Source organism: Hyperolius riggenbachi, chromosome 9, assembly GCF_040937935.1.
Source record: "Hyperolius riggenbachi isolate aHypRig1 chromosome 9, aHypRig1.pri, whole genome shotgun sequence".
Classification (NCBI taxonomy): domain Eukaryota; kingdom Metazoa; phylum Chordata; class Amphibia; order Anura; family Hyperoliidae; genus Hyperolius; species Hyperolius riggenbachi.
The window spans coordinates 44,652,538-44,678,222 of NC_090654.1; the positions used below are offsets into that span (position 1 = coordinate 44,652,538).

General features: G+C 46.3%; 1 protein-coding gene across 14 annotated transcripts in view; it reads left to right on the plus strand.

The window, feature by feature from the left end:
- Window positions 1-25,685, plus strand: part of CCDC71 (coiled-coil domain containing 71) — a 161,088-nt gene that overhangs the window by 130,847 nt on the left and 4,556 nt on the right. For 9 of the 14 annotated variants that reach the window (XM_068252627.1, XM_068252623.1, XM_068252622.1 and 6 more), the window contains one exon: window positions 18,157-19,441. In XM_068252627.1, the coding sequence (XP_068108728.1) occupies window positions 18,194-19,300 (1,107 nt within the window). In that variant the 5' untranslated portion in view covers window positions 18,157-18,193 and the 3' untranslated portion in view covers window positions 19,301-19,441. Of the gene's footprint in view, window positions 1-166; window positions 273-5,910; window positions 6,004-18,156; window positions 19,442-25,685 lie in introns of those variants that run through there. The other 5 variants (XM_068252624.1, XM_068252634.1, XM_068252620.1 and 2 more) reach the window with 3 other exon arrangements.

A 25,685-nucleotide genomic window follows, 5' to 3' on the forward strand; every position in this document is an offset into this window, starting at 1 on the left:
ATATTATTATTATGTATTTAAATTGGGCTGACATCTTCTGTGGCACTGTACAGAGTACATAGTCATGTCACTGACTGTCCTCAGAAGAGCTCACAATTTAATCCTACCATAGTCATAGTCTAATGTCCTACCATATTATTATTATTATTATTATGTATTTATATAGCACTGGCATCCTCTGCAGCACTTTACAGAGTACATAGTCATGTGGTGAGTGGACCAAGAGGGAACCGAGAGGGCTTAATAGGATCCAGAACCTTCCCTCTCAATAGGTAAGTATTGGCCTTTTTTACACTACTGCTTTAAAGGGAACCTGAAGCCAGAGGTATATGGAGACTGCCATATTTATTTCCTTTTAAAGAATACCAGTTGCCTGGTTGTCCTGCGGATTCTTTGCCTTTAACCCTCCTGGCGGTCAATTGTTCTGCGGCCGTGCGGCCGCGGGAGGTTTTTTAAGCCTAATTTTTTTTTCTAATGTAGCTAGCCTAGCGCTAGCTACATGATTCCCCCCTCCCTGCAGCCTCCCTCTCACCCCTCCGATCACCGCCGGCGATCAAGCCCATCCGAAAATCCCGTTCTAAACAGGATTTCCTTCAGGGCTTCCCCCGTCGCCATGGCGACGAACGGAGTGACGTCATCGACGTCGTGACGTCACAGGGAGTCCCGATCCACCCCATAGCGCAGCCTGGTGGCGATTGGCCAGGCTGCGCAAGGGGTATGCGGGGGGGCCTGTATCGCGGCGGGCAGTGGCGCATTGGCGGTGATCGACCCGAACACGCAGCAAACAAAGTGCTTGCTGCGTGTTCCAAAAAAAAAAAAATTATGAAAATCGGCCCGGCAGGGCGTGAGAAATCCTCCGCGGTGGCTTGCCCCGAGGTCAGCTCGGGGTTACTGCCAAGAAGGTTAATACTTTTATCCATAGTCCCTGAACAAGCATGCAGATCGGAGGTTACTAATAAAAATCTGACAAGATTAGCAGCATGCTGTATTAGTAGAAAGAACTATAGTATAAGATTAGCAGCATGCCTATTTCAGGTGTGTAATTCAGACACTACCGGTGCCAGAAGAACTGCTGGTAACTTGAATTGATTAAAAAAGAAACAAATATGGCAGCCTCCAAATACCTCTCTCATCACAGGTTCCCTTTGAAGAAAATCTGTAATGGAAAAAAACTCCCTCTGGGGGATACTTACCTCGGGAAGGGGAAGCCTCAGGATCCTAACGAGGCTTCCCCTGTCCTCCGGTGTCCCAGTAATCCAGCGCTGCAGCCCCCGGACCGCGGCGAGGTAAATATTTACCTACCGCAATCCTGCGCAGGCGCACTAGCGGCTCTCCGGGTTAAGGCGGAAGCAGCCGAACCCGATCGGATCCGCTCTACTAGGCAGTCACAAGTCCTTTTGTGCCTGTGCAGTAAAGCGGCTACGATTGGGTTAAGCTATTTCCGCCTCCCCCCCCCCCCCGAACGAAGAACCACTAGTGCGCCTGTGCAGGAAGTAAATATATCATTGCTTGTCAAGCTTGTTGGGGGAGGCTTCGGGGGAGCCAGCGCTGGATTCCCACCCAGCAGCTACAGGAGACGGGAAGCCTCATTGGGACCCTGAGGCTTCCCCCTCCTGAGGTAAGTATGCCCCAGAGGGCTTTTTTTTTAGTACAGGTTCTCTTTAAGGCCAAACAGTGCCATTCTGTTGTCCCTGAGGATGTCAGTCAAGCATGAATAGTATGACTGATTCACCCTGAACTAGTCAGGCACCTGAATAGATGAACAACCAGCCTAGAGGAATAACTTAACCGTGAAGGACAAGATACTTTATTAAGGTGTAAATGACAAATGTTTTTCTTAGTCAGTGCCAAATCCATTGAAGTAAGAGAAATAATTTCTCAAGGCGAAGCTCTCAGAGGCGTGGGAATCGCTTTAGAGATCCACAGCGTTATTTAGGCCTGTGACACACAAGCAAATAGTCTTCAGCAGCGACGCCGGGCTCTCTGTGACAGGAATATCAGCGGGAGGCCACCTGATTTGTAAGCCTACATAATGGAATCGACGCCATTTAAACGTCAAGTTCCTATTTTTCAAACGGCTTATTTTATGACGCCTCAGCCATAAGCCAGATTTATTTATATCTTCAGTCAGTAAACGGAGAGAGGCTCACACACCACTTTCCCAGCAATAATATTGTCGTAGTTTCATTTTTATTCAGTTCTAAAGACCAAAAAGTGGCATGTAAATTACCACTATGTAAAAGAGCTGATGACATCACTCAGGTATTTTAGGACAGTCTCCTTATCGGGAGACATGGTACTCGCATTACTGGGTGGCCTACACTTCTGTGTCGTCAGCCATTTTGACTAATTCAGGGTTTAAAGAGGAACTGTAACCAAGAATTGAACTTCATCCTAACCAGTTGCTGATACCCCCTTTCCCACAAGAAATCTTTACCTAAAATTGTGGTGAAACCCCTTCCACAATGTGATGTCAGGCCCTAAGTCCTGTCAGTTTCCTGTCTGTGAACCTCATTGCATTGTGGGAAATAACAGCTGTTTTCAACTGCCAAGCAACCAGTTTTTCCCTCGGTGTATACAGTATGTATATCTATAACCCTTTTGTGTCTTGTATTTTGTTATTTATTCATATTAATTTTGTAACTGTTATTACCAATTCTGTACTTTGGACCGTTTCTGTATTTTGTACCAACTCTGTATTTTGTAAAATGGTGTATACCAGCCTGTATTATTTTGTACCCTGTGTTTGTTTCTTACTTTGTACAATCCCACGGAATATGTTGGCGCATTATAAAGCAATGATAATAATAATCTTGGTCAGGATTAGGCATCAGCAGGGGGGTTGGTTAGGTTTAGGCATTGGTAGGGTGGGGTTCAGTGTTGGGCACTGGTAGGGGGTTGGTTAGGCATCAGCTGGGGGGGGGGGGGGGGGGTCGGTTAGGGTTAGGCATCGGTAGGGGGTTAGTTAGGGTTTGGCATCAGTGGGGGGTTGGTTAGGCATCAGTAGGGGGTTGGTTAGGGTTTGGCATCAGTGGAGGTTTGTTAGGCATCCGTGGGGGGTCGGTTAGGATTAGGCATCGTTGGGGGTTGGTTAGGGTTAGTCATTGGTGGGGGGTTGTTTAGGGTTAGGCATCATTGGGGAGTTGGTTAGGCATAATTGGGGGTTGGTTAGGGTTAGTCATTGGTGGGGGGTTGGTTAGGCATCCGTGGGGGGTTGGTTAGGGTTAGGCATCGTTGGGGGTTGGTTAGGGTTAGTCATCGGTGGGGGGTTAGTTAGGGTTTGGCATCATCGGGGGGTTGGTTAGGCATCGGTGGGGGGTTGGTTAGGGTTTGGCATCATGGGGGGGTTGGTTAGGTTTAGGCACAGGTGGGGGGTCAGGTAAGATTAGCATCAGCAGGGGTGGTCAGTTAGGGTTATGCATCGGTAGAGGGAGGGCTCTGCATGAGAATAGGATTAGGTTTAGCTTTAGTAAAATATCGGTAACACTTACAAATGACAAATTAGCACAGAATGTTAGGCACCACTGTGTGCAGCAGCTGCAGTGGGCCCGATATTAGGTTGTCATGGTTAAATTATGACTTGATGACACGACCAGACCACACATTGGGAAGGTTTTTGCTCCTTTTATTCCCCCTATGCAGAGGTGCCCCTTTGCTGACAACTGCTAGTTGCTATGCCCCACATTCTATATTGCTCCTCGATGGCTACTCTCCCCCCCCCCCCCCCCCCCCCCCCCATACTGTTGTGATGCCTTGCTTGAAGCTATACACTGTATATTGTGTTAATGCGTCCCGGCAGCTGCCCCCCTTCCCCATGTTGTTGTGCCACCTTGCTAGTAGCTGTGCCCCAAAGTGTGGCGTCCCTTTGCTGGCAGCTGTGCCCTTTAGTTTGGGGTTCCCCTTTGCTAAATCTATGTTGTAGTGCACTGCCCATCCTGTTGTAGTGCTCACTTGCTTGGCATGTAACCCTTTGCTGATTGCTGTGCCCATCATTCTGTGATGCCAGTTTGCTCGCACTTTGCCCTACATGTTGTAGTGCTCACTTACTGGCCACGGTGACCCCATAGCGTGGTACCCCCTTGTTGGCAGTTGTCAGCTTGTCCTCTTGTATTATGTTGTTCACCTTTACTAGCCACTGCCTACTCAAGCCCATGGAGTTTTGCCCTGTTACTGTCAGATAAAGAGCCGGATCATCCACTAGGTAACTTAGGCAGTTGCCTAGGGCCTGGAGAGAAACTAGGGGCCTGGTTAACGCTAGCCTCCACCAAATGGTATCTACAAAACCAGATGTATTTAAAGGGTGGGCCCAAAGTTGTCACTTGCCTAGGGCCCCATTTTACCTTTATCTGTCAGCCCCCTATGCTGTTGTGCTATTAGCAGTTATGGAATCTAGGCGTCACCATGTTTTAGTTCCCACTATTGGCAGGGGTACCCCGTTTGCTCTGGTGTCTCTTACTGCACCTGTGCCCCATGCTGTGGCACTCACTTGCAGCTTTGCCCCATGCTGTGTGGCACTCACTTGCAGCTTTGCACCATGCTATGTTGCCCCCCCGTCAGCTTTACCCCATGCTGTTACCCTCTCTTGCCAGCTGTTTTCATGCTGTGTTGCCCCCTCTTGGTAGATTTGCCCCATGCTGTGTTGCCCTCTTGGCAGCTGTGCCCTCATGCTGTTGCCCTCTTGGCAGCTTTGCCCCATGCTGTGTTGCCCTCTTGGCAGCTGTGCCCCCCATGCTGTGTTGCCCTTTTGGCAGCTGTGCCCCCCATGCTGTGTTGCCCTTTTGGCAGCTGTGCCCTCATGCTGTTGCCCTCTTGGCAGCTGTGCCTCCCATGCTGTGTTGCCCTCTTGGCAGCTGTGCCCCCCATGCTGTGTTGCCCTTTTGGCAGCTGTGCCCAGGGCCGGGCCGAGGCAGAGGCTGGAGAGGCTCCAGCCTCAGGGCGCAGTGTAGGAGGGGGCGCACAAATCACTCAGCTATCATTCCCAATTGTGTTTGAAGCAGAAAGAAATAAGAAAAGGGGATACATGACAGTGACTGCAAGCCAGATAACTAGAGATTAAGGTGTTGGGGAGGTTGGGGGCCCTAGGGGACCATTAGTCTAATAGCAATCAGTGTGTAATGGCTGGGGCGGGAGGGATGGAGGGGCGCACTTTGGTGTCTCAGCCTTGGGTGCTGACGGACCTTGTCCCGGCTCTGGCTGTGCCCCCCATGCTGTGTTGCCCTTTTGGCAGCTGTGCCCTCATGCTGTTGCCCTCTTGGCAGCTGTGCCCCCCATACTGTGTTGCCCTCTTGGCAGCTGTGCCTCCATGCTGTGTTGCCCTCTCTTGGCAGTTGTGCCCCATGCTGTGTTGCCCTCTCTTGGCAGCTGTGCCCCCATGCTGTGTTGCCCTCTTGGCAGCTTTGCCCCTATACTGTGTTGCCTTTTTGACAGCTGTACCCTCATGCTGTTGCCCTCTTGGCAGCTCTGCCCTCACACTGTTGCCCTCTTGTCAGCTGTGCCCTATGCTGTGTTGCCCTCTTGCCAGCTGTGCCCCTATGCTGGTTGTGTTGTCCTCTCTTGCCAGCTGTGCCCCCATGCTGTGGTGCCCCCTTGCTGGCAGCTGTGCCTCCATGTTGTTTCCCCTGTAAAGCACACAGCCACTCCCTGTGCTTTCACAATAACACTCTGGGGTCATCATGTCCTCTTGCAACAGAGCCCCTCCCCCTACTCTCTCTGATGTGCTGCTGACTGATCTGTGTGAAGGAGGAGGAGCCTGAGTTTGCCGAGCTCCTCCAGCAGGTGGCGCTGGTCGGCCCCGCACGCCGCTCTGAGAAGCGCAGGGCAGGCGTTGTGACTCGCCATGGTCGATGGGGGGCAACCTCGGGTTCGTGCGGAAGCCGATCGGCATTTCCGGTGCTCAGCGGGGCGGCCATTTTTCTCTTTTTGCCTAGAGAGCGGCGGAGGCCGAGCCCGGGGGAGAGTGGCGCTGGTGGGGGAGTGGCTGAGAGCGGAACGGCGCCTGGACAGGTACCGGAGGTGGAGGGGGGGATGAGGTGGAGGGGGGGATGAGGTGGGCGGGCGCTGAGTGCCGGTGAGGAACGCCTCCTCCAATTGCGGGGAGATGCCGGACTCCGCCCCTCGCCGCCGCCTGAGCGAGCTGTCAGTGAGCCGCTCTGCTGCCTGTGTGTGTCTATGGAGGGGGAGCTGCAGAGCGGTGTGCGCCGACAGCATGGCTGGGCGTGTGGCTGTACATTGCTATAGTGACCTGGCAATGCATTTATACAGGGGAACTCCTAGCGATGTGTCCATACATTGCTATACATTCATACAGGGGGACTACTATTGACCTGTCCATACATTTCTGTACATTTATACAGGGGAACTCCTAGCGATGTGTCCATACATTGCTATACATTCATACAGGGGGACTACTATTGACCTGTCCATACATTGCTGTACATTTATACAGGGGAACTCCTAGCGATGTGTCCATACATTGCTATACATTCATACAGGGGTACTACTATTGACCTGTCCATACATTGCTATACATTTATACAGGGGAACTCCTAGCGATGTGTCCATACATTGCTATACATTCATACAGGGGTACTACTATTGACCTGTCCATACATTGCTATACATTTATACAGGGGAACTCCTAGCGATGTGTCCATACATTGCTATACATTCATACAGGGGGACTACTATTGACCTGTCCATACATTGCTGTACATTTATACAGGGGAACTCCTAGCGATGTGTCCATACATTGCTATACATTCATACAGGGGGACTACTATTGACCTGTCCATACATTGCTATACTTTCATACAGGGGAACTCCTATTGACCTGTCTATACATTGCTATAGTGACCTGCCTATGCGTTTATACAGGGGAACTCCTAGTGACCTGTCTATACATTGCTATAGTGATGACCTGGCTATACATTTATACAGGGGAACTCCTAGTGACCTGTCTACAGGGGAGCACATAGTGACCAGTCTATACACTGTTATAGGTTAGCACATAGTGACCAGTCTATACACTGCTATAGGGGAGCACATAGTGACCAGTCTATACACTGCTATAGTGAGCACATAGTGACCAGTCTATACACTGCTATAGGGGAGCACATAGGGACCAGTCTATACACTGTTATAGGTTAGCTCATAGTGACCAGTCTATACAATGCTATAGTGAGCACATAGTGACCAGTCTATACACTGTTATAGGTTAGCACATAGTGACCAGTCTATACACTGCTGTAGGGGAGCACATAGTGACCAGTCTATACACTGCTAAAGTGAGCACATAGTGACCAGTCTATACACTGCTATAGGGGAGCACAGTGACCAGTCTATACATTGCTATAGGGGAGCACAGTGACCAGTCTATACACTGCTATAGGGGAGCACATAGTGACCAGTCTATACACTGCTATAGGGGAGCACATAGTGACCAGTCTATACACGACTATAGGGGAGAACAAAGTGACCAGTCTGTACACTGCTATAGAGGAGCACAGTTACCAGTCTACACACTGCTGTAGGGGAGCACACAGTGACCAGTCTATGCACTGCTATAGGGGAGCACATGGTGACCAGTCTATACACTGCTATAGGGGAGCACAGTGACCAGTCTCTACACTGCTATAGAGGAGCACAGTGACCAGTCTCTACACTGCTATAGAGGAGCACAGTGACCAGTCTATACACTGCTATAGGGGGGGCACATAGTGACCAGTCTACACACTGCTATAGGGGAGCACATGGTGACCAGTCTATACACAGCTATAGGGGAGCACATAGTGACCAGTCTATACACTGCTATAGGGGAGCACAGTGACCAGTCTGTACACTGCTACAGGGGAGCATATAGTGACCAGTCTGTACACTGCTATAGAGGAGCACAGTTACCAGTCTATACACTGCTATAGGGGAGCACATAGTGACCAGTCTATACACTGCTATAGGGGAGCACATAGTGACCAGTCTGTACACTGCTATAGAGGAGCACAGTTACCAGTCTACACACTGCTGTAGGGGAGCACACAGTGACCAGTCTATGCACTGCTATAGGGGAGCACATGGTGACCAGTCTATACACTGCTATAGGGGAGCACAGTGACCAGTCCATACATTGCTATAGGGAGCACAGTGACCAGTCTATACACTGCTATAGGGGAGCACATAGTGACCAGTCTGTACACTGCTATAGAGGAGCACAGTTACCAGTCTACACACTGCTATAGGGGAGCACATAGTGACCAGTCTATACACTGCTATAGGGGAGTACATAGTGACCAATCTAAACACTGCTATAGGGGAGCACAGTGACCAGTCTGTACACTGCTATAGAGGAGCACGGTGACCAGTCTATACACTGCTATAGGGGGGGCACATAGTGACCAGTCTACACACTGCTATAGGGGAGCACATGGTGACCAGTCTATACACTGCTATAGGGGAGCACATAGTGACCAGTCTACACACTGCTATAGAGGAGCACAGTTACCAGTCTACACACTGCTATAGGGGGAGCACAGAGTGACCAGTCTATACACTGCTATAGGGGAGCACATAGTGACCAGTCTATACACTGCTATAGGGGAGCACATAGTGACCAGTCTATACACTGCTATAGTGGAGCACATTGACCAGTCTGTACACTGCTATAGGGGAGCACATAGTGACCAGTCTGTACACTGCTATAGAGGAGCACAGTTACCAGTCTACACACTGCTATAGGGGAGCACATAGTGACCAGTCTATACACTGCTATAGGGGAGTACATAGTGACCAATCTAAACACTGCTATAGGGGAGCACAGTGACTAGTCTGTACACTGCTATAGAGGAGCACGGTGACCAGTCTACACACTGCTATAGGGGGGGCACATAGTGACCAGTCTACACACTGCTATAGGGGAGCACATGGTGACCAGTCTATACACTGCTATAGGGGAGCACATAGTGACCAGTCTGTACACTGCTATAGGGGAGCACATAGTGACCAGTCTACAAACTGCTATAGAGGAGCACAGTTACCAGTCTACACACTGCTATAGGGGGAGCACAGAGTGACCAGTCTATACACTGCTATAGGGGAGCACATAGTGACCAGTCTATACACTGCTATAGGGGAGCACAGTGACCAGTCTATACACTGCTATAGGGGAGCACATAGTGACCAGTCTATACACTGCTATAGTGGAGCACATTGACCAGTCTGTACACTGCTATAGGGGAGCACATAGTGACCAGTCTGTACACTGCTATAGAGGAGCACAGTTACCATTCTACACACTGCTATAGGGGGAGCACAGAGTGACCAGTCTATACACTGCTATAGGGGAGCACATAGTGACCCGTCTATACACTGCTATAGAGGAGCACATAGTGACCAGTCTATACACTGCTATAGTGAGCACATAGTGACCAGTCTATACACTGCTATAGGGGAGCACATAGTGACCAGTCTATACACTGTTATAGGTTAGCTCATAGTGACCAGTCTATACAATGCTATAGTGAGCACATAGTGACCAGTCTATACACTGTTATAGGTTAGCACATAGTGACCTGTCTATACACTGCTATAGGGGAGCACAGTGACCAGTCTATACATTGCTATAGGGGCACATAGTGACCAGTCTATACATTGCTATAGAGGAGCACAGTGACCAGTGTATACATTGCTATAGGGGCACATAGTGACCAGTCTATACATTGCTATAGAGGAGCACAGTGACCAGTGTATACATTGCTATAGGGGAGCACAGTGACCAGTCTATACACTGCTATACTGGAGCACAGTGACCAGTCTATACACTGCTATACTGGAGCACAGTGACCAGTCTATACACTGCTATGGGGAGCACAGTGACCAGTCTATACACTGCTATAGGGGAGCACAGTGACCAGTCTGTACACTGCTATAGGGGAGCACATAGTGACCAGTCTACAAACTGCTATAGAGGAGCACAGTTACCAGTCTACACACTGCTATAGGGGGAGCACAGAGTGACCAGTCTATACACTGCTATAGGGGAGCACATAGTGACCAGTCTATACACTGCTATAGGGGAGCACAGTGACCAGTCTATACACTGCTATAGGGGAGCACATAGTGACCAGTCTATACACTGCTATAGTGGAGCACATTGACCAGTCTGTACACTGCTATAGGGGAGCACATAGTGACCAGTCTGTACACTGCTATAGAGGAGCACAGTTACCATTCTACACACTGCTATAGGGGGAGCACAGAGTGACCAGTCTATACACTGCTATAGGGGAGCACATAGTGACCCGTCTATACACTACTATAGGGGAGCACATAGTGACCAGTCTATACATTGCTATAGGGGAGCACATAGTGACCAGTCTATACATTGCTATAGGGGAGCACATAGTGACCCGTCTATACACTACTATAGGGGAGCACAGAGTGACCAGTCTATACACTGCTATAGTGGAGCACATAGTGACCAGTCTATACATTGCTATAGGGGAGCACATAGTGACCAGTCTATACATTGCTATAGGGGAGCACATAGTGACCCGTCTATACACTACTATAGGGGAGCACAGAGTGACCAGTCTATACACTACTATAGGGGAGCACATAGTGACCAGTCTATACACTGCTATAGGGGAGCACAGTGACCAGTCTATACATTGCTATAGTGGAGCACATAGTGACCAGTCTATACATTGCTATAGGGGAGCACATAGTGACCAGTCTATACATTGCTATAGGGGAGCACATAGTGACCAGTCTATACATTGCTATAGGGGAGCACATAGTGACCAGTCTATACATTGCTATAGGGGAGCACATAGTGACCAGTCTATACATTGCTATAGAGGAGCACATAGTGACCAGTCTATACATTGCTATAGAGGAGCACATAGTGACCAGTCTATACATTGCTATAGGGGAGCACATAGTGACCAGTCTATACATTGCTATAGAGGAGCACATAGTGACCAGTCTATGCCTTGCTATAGGAGAGCACATAGTGACCAGTCTATACACTGCTATAGGGGAGCACATAGTGACCAAGTCTGTACACTGCTATAGAGGAGCACATAGTGACCAGTCTATACACTGCTATAGTGAGCACATAGTGACCAGTCTATACACTGCTATAGGGGAGCACATAGTGACCAGTCTATACACTGTTATAGGTTAGCTCATAGTGACCAGTCTATACAATGCTATAGTGAGCACATAGTGACCAGTCTATACACTGTTATAGGTTAGCACATAGTGACCTGTCTATACACTGCTATAGGGGAGCACAGTGACCAGTCTATACATTGCTATAGGGGCACATAGTGACCAGTCTATACATTGCTATAGAGGAGCACAGTGACCAGTGTATACATTGCTATAGGGGCACATAGTGACCAGTCTATACATTGCTATAGAGGAGCACAGTGACCAGTGTATACATTGCTATAGGGGAGCACAGTGACCAGTCTATACACTGCTATAGGGGAGCACAGTGACCAGTCTATACACTGCTATACTGGAGCACAGTGACCAGTCTATACACTGCTATGGGGAGCACAGTGACCAGTCTATACACTGCTATAGGGGAGCACAGTGACCAGTCTATACGATGCTATAGGGAAGCACAGTGACCAGTCTATACATTGCTATAGGGGCACATAGTGACCATTCTATACATTGCTATAGAGGAGCACAATGACCAGTGTATACATTGCTATAGGGGCACATAGTGACCAGTCTATACACTGCTATAGGGGAGCACAGTGACCAGTCTATACACTGCTATACTGGAGCACAGTGACCAGTCTATACACTGCTATAGGGGAGCACAGTGACCAGTCTATACACTGCTATAGGGGAGCACAGTGACCAGTCTATACACTGCTATAGGGGAGCACAGTGACCAGTCTATACACTGCTATAGGGGAGCACAGTGACCAGTCTATACACTGCTATAGGGGAGCACAGTGACCAGTCTATACACTGCTATAGGGGAGCACAGTGACCAGTCTATACACTGCTATAGGGGAGCAGAAAGGCCCATATCACTTTTTCTCATAGGAGAGAATGTTTCATCTTCTGTTTAAAATAACTTTTCAGCACTCTGCAATTGAAAAACTACCAAAAATTAGTTAAAAAATATGTCAAAGTTATCCCGAGGATTTTCTTGCTTGCTGGCTGCTTAAAAGGGCATTTTATTGATAAGGTGTGAAAATATCACCAAGGAGAAAATGTAGGAGAAAAAGTGAATTGGATGGGGTCCCTAGTCTGTACTCTGCTGTATGGATGGGGTCCCTAGTCCTTACACTGCTGTATGGATGGGGTCCCTAGTCTGTACACTGCTGTATGGATGGGGTCCCTAGTCCTTACACTGCTGTATGGATGGGGTCCCTAGTCTGTACACTGCTGTATGGATGGGGTCCCTAGTCCTTACACTGCTGTATGGATGGGGTCCCTAGTCCTTACACTGCTGTATGGATGGGGTCCCTAGTCTGTACACTGCTGTATGGATGGAGTCCCTTGTCTGTACACTGCTGTATGGATGGGGTCCCTAGTCCTTACACTGCTGTATGGATGGAGTCTCTAGTCCTTACACTGCTGTATGGATGGAGTCTCTAGTCCTTACACTGCTGTATGGATGGGGTCTCTAGTCCTTACACTGCTGTATGGATGGGGTCCCTAGTCTGTACACTGCTGTATGGATGGGGTCCCTAGTCCTTACACTGCTGTATGGATGGGGTCCCTAGTCTGTACACTGCTGTATGGATGGGGTCCCTAGTCTGTACTCTGCTGTATGGATGGGGTCCCTAGTCTGTACACTGCTGTATGGATGGGGTCCCTAGTCTGTACACTGCTGTATGGATGGGGTCCCTAGTCCTTACACTGCTGTATGAATGGAGTCTCTAGTCCTTACACTGCTGTATGGAGCTCATAGGGATCAGCCTATATGCTGTTATAGGGTAGCTTATATAGACTAGTCTATACATTGATGTAGGGCAGTGCTGTCCAACTTCATGGGCATGGAGGGCCATTTTTTTTCTGACCCCATGGTGGAGGGCCGAAGGTTCTTGCTGGAGCCGCAGCCCCCCCCCCAGTAAAAAAAATGCAATTAAAGGACAATTAGATTGGCAGCACAAAATGCAATGCAATTGGCAGCAGATCCCCACAAAATGCAATTCAAGAGGTCATTGAAGTTGCGCGCGCTGAAAAACAAGGGTACCGTTCTGTTATTCTTGTGGTAAACAAAAGATGAACCATTCCTTCTACCCTCCATTCCCCCCCTACCCACCCCATCCCTTCCCATGTCCCCCATTCCCCCTGCTTTGGCAATGCCTGTATTGAAGCTTGGTCGTGCCAATAAAGCTACCTTTGATTTGAATGAGGAGTGTTCAGACCAGTTGTCACATACTTTTGTCCATCTGTGCCAGCAAATGGCCTTGGTTAACAAATGACAACAGCTGTGTTCTGCTCCAAACCTCCTTGAGTACATATTTTATGGCTCAGAGGAACAGTTGGGAAGTGGGGAAATTCCACTTTCTTAGAGAAAGTACTTTCACTCCAGCAGGGAACATATTTTAAGCTCGATGACTTAGTTTTATGTGCCGATAAATCTCTGGCATTTCATGGTGTTTTTGTCAGATAAGAGGGTCGGTTTGCTGCCAATCACTGCATCAGGGGAGGCTCCTGCTCTATGCAGGTAACTGCTTCTGAAGCAAGGTGGGAGTTTCCTTACAGTGTCATGGCAATGGTTACCAGGTTTAAAACTTACTGTCAAGCAAATGATGTAACAAGTATAAAATAAAGTTCAGTATTTACTTTTCCCATGCTTTCGGAGACCACTTAAGGACCAGAGACTTTTTCCTGAAATAGAGCTGAGATCACTGTGATTGGCTTGCGGTGATCACAGGTAGGGTCGCAACGGTATGAAATTACACGGTATGGTAACCGTAAAAAAAAATACCACGGTATTATACAATTATTTGGACCCTGAGCCCACTCCAGTGTGGGGTGCGCTACTCCTTCAGTATACATATGATTAAGCTCCTGGGAGATTTGGGGCCCCAGGTAAAACTGGAAAAAGGTTTACCCTGCTCCTGCAGAAGTCCAGGTGGTGTTAGAGATAGGTGTAGCCAGCGATAGGTGGCCGCAGCATAGGTAGCCAGGGATAGGTGCCTGCAGCATAGGTAGCCAGGGATAGGTGTAGCCAGTAGGAGGTGGCTGCAGCATAGGTAACCAGGGATAGGTGCTTGCAGCATGTGTAGCCAGGGATCGGTGTACCCAGGGATAGGTGTAGCCAGGGTCTGCATCTGTCCTATGCAAGAGTTCAGGTCCACTTTAAAACTGTAGTAAATATTTCTTTATTCATCCACCAGTTGGTTTGACTGGCAAGTTTGGAAATTAGCAAAGTATCTTACTTTAAGCCCCCTTCCCCAGTTGAATGCATCGGATAAATAAAATGCAGACGCAACGCACAGCACTCTGGTTCTCAATTATTTGGCAGTGTGATTCTGTCCATTACAAGGGATAGAAATTGCAGTGCATTTGCATATTTTAGTCGGCAACCATGTGTTACAATTCCATGGTAAATCACAAGACTTGGATGTGGACACACAGTCTATGCCCTTCTGATGTCCCCACGAATCGCATCATTTTGCCGCAGATCATGGCAAAAAACGTGAGTGTGGGGAAGCGACTTTTCTGCTGTAGTAAACAACCTTCTAACATCACAGCATCCAAGTCTCACGGCCCAGTAACTGATCATCAAACTTCATTGTTCACTGTGGGACTTAACTACACAGGAGTAAAATGAGCATAAATTCTAGCTGCAGGAGTTTTTAAACCAGCAGGTGGAGCCATAGAAAATATGAAACATTCCTTTGTAATTTCATATTTTTCTGATAAAAGAAAAAAACTAGAAATAGATTTAAAAATCCGTTCATATCGACCACCATAAAGGAATCCTAAATAAATGTAATTTCTCTTTATTGCTGTGTCGGTCACTCACTTGGAACAGGTATGCAGGAAAATAAGTCAGAGGACAGTCAGAGCAGAAAGCCTCTATATTGGTTCCAGGAGAATACTTTTGGAAGTGTTCTAGTCAGATAAACAGTGTTAAAGGGAACCTGAGGTGAGAGGGATATGGAGGCTTCCATATTTATTTCCTTTTAAACAATACCAGTTGCCTTCTGATCCTGTGTCTCTGATACTTTTAGCTATAGACCCTGAACAAGAATGTAGCAGATCAGGTACTCTGTTCCAGGGTTATGACTCTTGCACACTACTCATGCCAGAAGATAGGGCTGCCAGGCAACTGGCATTATTTACAAGGAAATAAACATGGCAGTTCACCTCAGGTTCCTTTGAAAGCATGCTATCTTTTTACATCTCACTCATAACTGAAAATTAGAAAAGGTTATCCAGGAAAGAGTTAAACTGATTTGTGTGTAGAGCGGTTTCAGTGGGATTTGCTGTGCTCAGCTCATTAACTCCCACAGATGTGCAGCATGGTGTCTGAAGCAACCTTCCCCCTCCCCTCTATAGCTGTAGAGGTGTTGATGGTAGCACTTTCTTGCCAAATTGTAGATCTCCTCACTGCTGCTAATCAATAAGGACTTCAGTCATACCACTGATTGAGGGACAAGTTGGTGCAAAAGCCATAAACCACTCCCAATACCTGAAAGTGGTACATAAACTTCTACCCTGAGAGATGTAGTTCAGGAAATCCGTGTCTTCCTCCTCCGTAGGATAGTGAAGTAAAACCAGGGCAAGGTGGTGAGGAATTATGTCTGGTGGGCTCTGCATTAAGGTCCAGAGATGGCAACAACTAGATCATAATTACACAAGTGGCATGTTTAACCATTCAGAGACCCCACCCTTTGCTTAAAGGTAGTGATAAAGGGAAAAACATAGGCGCCGGGAAGATTAAAGAGACTCTGTAACACAATGTTCAGCCTTATCTCTTCTATCCTATAAGTTTCTATACCTGTTCTAATGTGGTCTGGATTACTGCAGCCTTTTCTAGTTGCACTGTCTCTGTAATATATCTAATCTTCTTTTTTGTCAAGCTTTGTCGACCCAGGGAGGAATAGGCTGTTGTAATGAATACAAGTTATGCACACCCCCTGCAGGCTCTGTGTGCTTTTACTTCTCACTCTCTGCTCTCAGTTTCAGCTTGTCTGTGATGCAGTTTGTAAGGCTGAAGGGGGAGGCAGCTGCCTGTCACATGCTGAGAAACTGTGAGAATCCCAGACTGGAGGGCAGATAATTTACTATTTCACTATGTAATAAACACTTGTATATATATATATATATATATACACACATACACCAACAGTTGGATTGACTTGAGCTGTGCCCTATCAGTCGTTGGACGCTGCTTATCAGTGATAATGCCTTGACATTTGCACGTCTTTTACTTGACAAAAATCGTCCAACTTCTTAATTGTTTGATAATCGTGCATTTAAAAGACTTTTGTTGAGCGTGTGTATGAGCCTTTAAGCAAAGGATGGGGCCTCAGAATGGTTAAAAATGCCACTTGTGTAATTAAGATCTTATTGTTGTTGCTAACTCTGGACCAAGATGATGACATCAAGCAAACACCTCTGGGACACTCAGACTAGATAGGTTCCAAATTTCTATCTCTAGTCTGAACCAAGCCTCTTTCTTTCTGCACTAAGCCCCGACTATCTGTTTCGCAGCCTATTGCCAGAGCACCAGGGCCGTGTATGTACTCTCACAGTGATGGGTAGCTTGGTCACATTTTCTGAAGTTGTTTTCTCTTGTTTTACAGAATAACCTCAGAACACCAAGATATATAGTGTTAATGACAAGTGTGTCCCCTGATTAGGTTATTCTAACTCTTGAGAATTCCAGCAGTGAGGTCTGCCCAGTTCTTTCCACTTATTGCACTCATTAAAATTGCAGCTGTGGAAGGGCAAGCAATGCGCCCTAAAAAGAAAACACAGAGACAACGGGAGCCCACATGGTGCAGTACGTCACAAAGTCTATAAAAATGAAAATTAGGCAAAATGGATACTCACAAAGGGGGCAAGAGGTGTCCAGGAGAGTATAAAAGGGAGTTAAAAACAAATAGAGGAAAAAGTGGGAGTTGGCATACCACAATAACAACAAATTCATATATATGAATATAACATTTTTAGTAAACACAGGCAACGCATTTCGTCGGTCTCTGCCCACTTCCTCAGGCCAAATAAAACGCTGAAGGGTTGGAAAAGAAAAGTGCCTCTGCACCAGGCTTTTGAAACCCTTCAGCACTTTATTTGGCCTGAGGAAGTGGAACTTGTTCTAAATGATTTGTTTTTAATTCAGTTTTATACACTCCTGGGCCCCTCTTACCCCCTTTGTGTCAGTAAAATTGCATCACACGTAATAAAGAATCCAACACTAACAAGCAGAGATGAGCTCCAGATGAATTCCAAATGGGTTTCATTTGGAATTCATCCAGATTATTAGTGCGGGTGAGCGGGCGGGTGAGCGAGGGTTAACTTACCCAGTTTGCAGTCTCCTATAATCCGCCCCACGATGCGTTCCAAGTCGCGTCAAGTGACTACCACGCTTCCTCCTTCAACCCGGAACGAGGAAGCAGTGGTAGTCACGTGACCACAAATTGGAATTCAGCGTGGTAAGTTAAAACCCCGCACCCCCGCTTACCCGCCTGCTCAGTTGCACTAATTATCGGGATGAAACCCAATCAAAATTCCAGGGCTGTGGAGTCAGTACTCCAACTCTGACTCCGGGTACCCAAAATGGGTCCAACTCCGACTCCATGACTCTGATTCCTTAGTCTAATACTTGCCAGGGCTGTGGACTTTGTACAAAAATCATCCGACTCCTACTCCTCAGTTTATAAAATCACAGACTCCGACTCCCGGTACCCAAAATTGCTCCAACTCCGACTCCACAGCCCTGCAAAATTCATCCGTAGCTCATCTCTGTTAACAAGGGGATCCAGCCACAAAAGAATGACACTACGATAGGTGGAGAGGATAGACTAGGTAGGAAGTCTCTCCACTGGAATCTTCAAGGGTTGTTAGAAGCTAAGAGTTCCTTCAACTTGTCATTGCCCTGACTGTACTGAGAAGGTATTTCTTTCAAAAAAAATAAATAACTGAACTTTTTCTTTTTTACTTTTTCAGAGGAAAGTTAAATCATAAGATTCTGCCACCTAATGCCATGAATGACAAGATGGAGCAAGTGGAGAAGAAGGCCGTGCACTCCTGGTCACGCCTCTCATCCGCGGGGAAAAGTGCTCTCGAGGAAGCCTTAAGAGTCTTCAATCCAATGTCCAAAGACTTGACAGACACTGAAACACAGCTGGTGACCTTCCTACAAGGGCTCCGGGAGGAAGGCTACCAACCCACCATTCTGAGCAGCAAAGACGTGTATGGGTACAATTCAACCACTGCAAACGCGCCTCCCCCCAAACCAAAATGTGACGACACTAAAACCACTTCTTCTGTGTCTTCTTCAAAAACACAACCCAAAAACCAAATGAATAAGGTGTCTAACTCAACTGTGAATATCGCTGTAAAGGCTACTAAAATTTCTCCTAGAACCCTTCCCAAAAGGTCCACAAACTTACTCTTGAGCTCACTGAAACAGACAGACCTAAATAATTCCAATGTTTCAACAGTCAGTTTTCCCTCCAACATATATCCTGATGTTTACCCTGCCATGAGACTGTCTGTCGTATTGGAGGCCATCGTTCCAATTAACGGAACAGCATCCTGCATAGAGGCCAGCCTTAAACCTCGACCTGCAGTTGCAGCCTCAAAATCGAGCTCAAAGGGAAAAAACAGTCAGGCCTACCAGTGTATAATAAAAAAGACTTCTACTCCAAATGGAACAATTTTGAATGGGGCAAATGGCAGGATCCTAAAGGAGAACAATGCTTGCAATACTTTTGGTGTTTTAAATGGGAGACTTCTTGTCAGCTCACCCTCGCGTTGCAATGGTATGACCCAGACCAAACAGAATGCTAAGCTACAGGTAGATGTCATTGTCAAAGATGGGAAACCACAACAGGGCTGCAAGGACAAGAAACGGAAACAGACGGACGGTTTCCAGGAAGTTTTGCCCAGTAAGAGAATTAAAATTTTCATTCCGTTGGCAAAAAAACCCACACTTGATAAAGACAAATATAATTTTCTCAAGTCGAAAGTTATCAAAGTGGACAAATCGTCCTCTGACGACGAGGTACGAAGGAAAGCACAGCAGATACTGCAAGTCAACTTGTCTCCTGTACTCGAAATCCAGCCCCTCTTACTCAATGTTCAATAAGTTGTGTGTTCTTTTTCTTGATATTTTTTTTTTCTTTTTAAACAGACTACTGGTTACTTCCCTTGCCACACTTCCAACCGTTGGAGCTTTGCAAAACTATTTTTTTTTTTCTCATTTCCAATAAAGCTGCTGGCCGCCCGATTTTTACGAATCCACTTCCTTTTTTTTCCGTGGCTATTTTGTCACTTTATTTTTACGGTATGCTTGTGCGCAATATTGATGAACACACAGCCATGTCTTATTTGAAGTGATTCGGGGGGAGGGGGCAAAGAAAGATGGCACCATGAGCCACGAAAGCCTGTTATTTTGGATCCTAGCAAGTTTTGATACACGTCTGTACATGTTGTGCAATAGTTAAGGACGTTTTCCTATATGCACTGTGATTTTTTTTTTTTTTTTTTTTTTTTGCGTCTCTGTATAAAGTTTTGCTGGTTAATTTAATTGACTAGGGACTGTTGTATGTACTTTGTTCTATGACGTACCGGTGCAAGCCTAATAACGAATTGGTTGACGATCGGATGCAATGAGCTAAATTGGAATTGTTTTGTTGGGAAATAGGGATGCGTTGAAGATGATGATTTAGTTGAAGGGGCTTGTTCAACAGATTAATGGGATTCTCCATTTTAAGGAGTTTTCCTGCTTGAAAAATTTAGTAAGCATGGAATACTACAAAGCTGGGTTGGGTTTCAAAAAGCTTGCCCTTATTATTAAAGCTTACCTGAACTGAGTGGGTTATGGAGGCTGACATATTGCCTTTTAAAGAGACTCTAACAAAATTTTGAGCCTTATTTCTTCTATCCTATAAGTTCCTATACCTGTTCTAATGTGCTCTGGCATATTGCAGCCTTTTCTAGTTGCACTGTCTCTGTAATAAATCTTATCATCTTTCCTCTGTCGGGCTCAGGCTGGAATGTGTGGAATGTGGAGCACTGCTTGTGATAGGCAGAAGCTTTACACACCCTCTCCAAGCTCGCTCTCCTCTCAGCCGATCACACTCTGGTTAGCAGCCATGTCTTTTGTTTGTAAACACGTAAAACTGGCAATTACAAGCCAGGATCACAACAGGGAGTGGCAGAAACAGCACAGAGGGGCCCAGGAGAACATAATGAATAGAACGGTATGCTTTTTATTGTAAGAATTTTAGAGTACAGATTCTCTTTAAAGGGGCACTGTATGGGGGGGTCAGGGGAAAATGAGTTGAAGTTACCTGGGGCTTCTAATGGTCCCCCACAGACATCCTGTGCCCATGCAGCCACTCCCCAATGCTCTGGCCCCGCCTCTGGTTCACTTCTAGAATTTCAGACTTTAAAGGAGTTCTGTGGGGGGATTCTTAGGAGAAAAACAGACACTTACCTTGGGCTTCTATCAGCCTTCTGCAGCGGTAATGTCCCACGCCGTCCTCCTCCCATCTGCCGTTCTCTGCCGCCGCCCTCGGTCTAGCGCGGCATGGGATCCAACTGCGGCTGCGCTACAGTGGCCGCGCACCCGCTCGCTTCCGCCTGCGTCATTGGAAGCTTGCTGCGCAAGCGCAGTACAAGAAACCGTTGTACTGCGCCTGCGCAGTAAGCCTCAGATGACGCGAGCGGAGGAGCGGCGGCACGCATTAGTCGTCTGTGTGACAGACGAATAATAGCCCGGTGCCGGCTGCGGGGAACGGCGGATGGGAGCAGGACGGCGTGGGACATTACCGCTGAAGGGGGCTGATAGAAGCCCCAGGTAAGTGGCAGTTTTTCTCCTCAGAAACCCCCACAGAACCCCTTTAAAGTCTGGAAACCACTGCGTTTGCTTTGCCGTATCCTCACTCCCGCTGATGGCACCAGGAGCGTACTGCACAGGCCCAGTATGGTCTGTGCCTGCACCGTGCGCTCCTGATGACATCAGGAAGCGAGGACATGGCAATGCAGGCGCAGTGGTTTTCAGACTTTAAAGTCTGAAATTCGAGAGGTGAACCGGAGACCGAGCCAGAGCATCGGTGAGTGGCTGCGCGGGCACAGGATGTCTGTGGGGGACCATTAAAAGCCCCGGGTAAGTTCAGCTCATTTTCCCCTGACCCCCCCCCTACAGTATCCCTTTAAACAATGCACAGTGCCTGGCTGTCCTGCTGATCCTCTGCCTACAATACTTTAAACCTCAGACCCTGAACAAGCATGTAGATCAGGTGTTGAACTGAACTCTGACTGAATTAGCTACATGCTTGCTTTAGGTGTGTGATTCAAACACTACAGCAGCCAAAAAGATCAGCATGAGTGCCCAGCAGCTGGTATTTAAAGTGAAACTGAAGTGAAAAACAACAACTTATGAGATATGAATTGTATGTGTAGGATAGATAATTAGTAGAACATTTGTAGCAAAGAGTCTGATATTGTTATTTTCAGTTATATAGCTTTTTTTTAATAACATTTCAGCATTCTGTCATATTTGCAATTACAAACTACACACTGTATTTTAAACTATGAATCGGAGCAGAGCTAATGACCCTTTGAACTACCCGGCAGTAAAACTTTATCTGAAATTGTCTTTCACTGTTTCTTTGATGTATAAGTGCTTCAGAAAACAGTGCTGTCTTAGACCCAAGTTGAGTCGGAGAGCTCAGAGAAGCTCTTTTGCGTAGATAACAAGACTCTTCCTGTACTGGAAACAATACGAGACTCTGTTCTTTGCTACTAATGCTCTATTTCTTATATGTACTACACATACAATTCATTATCTCACAAGTTTATTTTCACTTCAGATTCCCTTTAAAAGGAAATAAATATGGTAGCCTCAATATCCCTCTCAGTTCAGGACTTTAAGTGTGGAAAGGTCCGCCCCTGTATGAGGTCACTGCATGTGTAACAGTCAAGTTCTGCTTTTGTCTTGTGTCTTCCAGTTGGTACCCTATTGGGGTACACCATGGTGATGCACGTGTAATTTGATTGGCCTGCGAGCTGTGACATCAGCTAGGCTAACTAACTCCAGGCAGCAAAGAGCTTGAGGACCACATTATCAATGTGACCAGTCAAACAACCCCTAAAACCTGATGTAACAAGTCCTTTTTTGTGGGATTGCTGTGTGTTGAGGTACAAAACATTTTGTTTTTTTTCCTAGGGAATCTTTTTAAATTAGGTCATATTTTGTTGGAAACCATTACATGATGCAGTTCTGGACCCCGAAGAAGCTGTGATCAACAGTTTTTTTTACTTGTAGCTTCCTTTTCAGCTGACAGCTGTCAATCATAAATGGACACCAGTAGTCCACCGTGACAACTCTCTGAACTTTTAAAGTTCACAATGTTGCCGTTGATGGATTATACTTTGTCACAACCTCAAGTACTCTGTCTTCCTGATTTCAGTTTCAATACCTAGGTGGTCTGTGGCCTCCTGCGTCCAGCATGCTGCAAGAATAGTTAGGAAAACAAACCCTCCACTCTAAATGTTTGTTCCGGGCTTGTGACTCAAAAAGGACAAAATACAGATGCCAGTCCTTGAAACGTTTTGTCTTTTAATACACATTTAGCAGATGCCAGCTTCTATACCTCTATGGAGCGTTCTCCTAGAGATGGAGTCCTATTTTGTGACATGTATTTTTGGCCCTACAACACAGGTCTACTTTGTCACATAGAGCCCTTTAAAGGATACCCGAAGTGACATGCAACATGATAGACGTGTCTGTACAGTGCCTAGCACACAAATAACTATGCTGTGTTCCTTTTTTTTTTTTCTGCCTGAAAGAGTTAAATATCCGGTATGTAAGTGGCTGACTCAGTCCTGACTACAGTGTGACCCTCACTGATAATAAATTGCAACTATAAAACACTTACCTAGCAGAAAATGGCTTCTGAGAGCAAGAAAGAGATACAAAGGGGAGTTTCTTATCAGTGAGGGTCATACTATAGTCACTACCTGTCTGAATCAGGATGAGTCAGCCACTTGCATACCTGATATTTAACTCTTTCAGACAGAGAAAGAAAAAAAAGGAACACCGCATATTATTTGTGTGGTAGGCACTGTACATACCCATGTCTATCTCATCATGTCACATGTCACTTTGGGTATCCTTTAAAAATGCAAATTTAAAGGGAGTGCATCATGATGCCAAACACCTGCTTCAAAAGCCTCCGATAGAAATTGCCATTCTTCAAACACACCTGAACTGGAAGTATTGTATTTTAACTTACCTAGCCCCCTGTAGATCAGCAGGTCCCTCAGCGTCTTCTGGGTCACCTCTGTTCTCCTGCTGTCAGCTCTGAAATTCCTTTGAACTGAGCTACACATGCGCTGTCCTGTCCGCTACCCTCCGCAATCACGCTCTCGTCAGGAGCATCTGTGCATGCACATTTCTCAAAATTAACCTTGCACATTCAGAACGCTTTGGGAATCAGGAGCGCGATTGTGGAGTGTGCGCAAACCACAAGGATTACAGAGATGACTACTGGGGGGGGGGGGGGGGGGGCATGGCTAAATGGAGCCCCAGGTAAATTAAAATCCACAGGATTGGGCAGAGTACAGGTGTGCTTTCTGTGCCCAGAGTACATAATACCTCCAAGGCAAATGACTGTACTTGGCAGTGAGGCTTAGGGGGTTCAGCTTCAATGCTTTGAAACACAAGAAAGCTGCTGGCTACCTGAAGCTCGCATCTAGACACTGAGACTGAAGACACTGAAAAGGGAGAGCAGCTTTCTGACGGAGGTTGGTGCTTATTTGCTTTGTGAACCGATCCTTTTAATGCGAATCTGACCTTGTAACCCAATGAACACAGCTTTGTTTCTACAGAAAAGTGTAATCAAAAGTAATCTAGGCCTTATAAATAAGAAATGTGTGTGTGTATGGGGGGGGGGGGGGGGGGGGTTAGTCCCCTCTGAAGTGTCCTCTGGCCACTCAGTGTCTTGCATAAAGTGTGTTGTCTTTCTGGGGACCACAGAGCATAGCAGGATTCTCTGAGATGTTTGTGGATTCATTTAGGGCCTTATCCATGTAGCAATCAGCAGTGAGGATGTCCAAAGCCTAATAACCCACAGAGGGCCATGAATAATTCTTTCTTAAAGTGGATCCAAGATGAACTTTTACTCATTGCATAATTGTGTTCCTTTCCTATTGTTTATAGGGTATTCCTCAAGCAAAATACTTTTTTGTTTTTGTTTTAATACTCAAATTCTCTATAAACTAAACATGCCTTGCCCACAGTTTTTCAGAGAACCTTGGCAGTAGCAAGGGCTCATGGGAGCTCAGTCTGAGCAGGAAGAGGGGGAGGTATTGCTAGCCAGAGATTTCAGAGGCAGAGGGAAGGAGGAGGGGGGATTAGGTTTTTTTCACAGAAGATGCAGATAAGCTTGCCTCTGTGTAATGTTTACAAACAACATGGCTGCTGTCATTGTATCACAGTAAGAAATAATCATATTCAATTGAAGATGTTTGCAGCTAGATTTGCTGTGTAATCTATCTAAACTTTAGATAAGATATATAGACACGTTACTTGTTATAGTTAGTTTTTCATCTCGGATCCGCTTTAAATAGAATGTATAATGACTTTTGGTTTGGTTGAATTAGAAATTGTTTAAAAAACTTACAGGGATCCAAACACATAAATATTCACCCTTTCCAATCCTGTGTCGGCACTTGCCAGTTCAGTGGCATAGTATGTCCAACGCATGAAAACTTGGCTGCCACTAGGGGCGATGTTTCCAGATCCTATCCTGCTCCCATCCAGCTGATGTTGGGTCACTTCCTCACTCTAGTACGAGACCCTACTGGATCCCCGCTGTAAAGCTCTCCCGGGATCGCCCAGGCCCATAAATTTGATTGATAAGGGCTAAAGTATACAGAACGATTTCCCCCCTAAGGGAGGTAGATAAATCGTGTGGACATTGGGGAAGAGGGGGTTGGTAGACTTTTATCTTCCGGGGGCTGTTCCCTAGCCCCTTGTTTATGGGCTGTCCACCATCTTCAGAGTCCCTGCTGCATTTTGTCGCTTTCCCAATCAATTCTGTTTTCTTATTAATTTCCATGCACTTCTATGAGAAATCGACCAGAAAAACGATCGAAAATATCGGACATGACGGAAATTATCTATTGAACCATTTATCTAACACAAAATTGTATGGTGTGTACCTAGCATTAGACAACATTATCCTTTGAGCAGTAAAATAGTTGTGCATTGTCTTGGAGAAATCACTTATCGTTAACATAACAAGAGGTGCTAAAATTGAACCTCTTCCAATTTTTTTGATGATTCAGGAGCAGAAAATGATGTTATCAATCTTTTAAAACCAGATTATAATCGAGGCCAAAGCGGATAAACAAAAATGTATTGCAGTAAGCAATAAATTAGGTAGATATCTTAATTTAACACATCCCATAATTTTCCTTTAAAACCATACACGGGTAAGTGTAAAATATTGCATATCTTA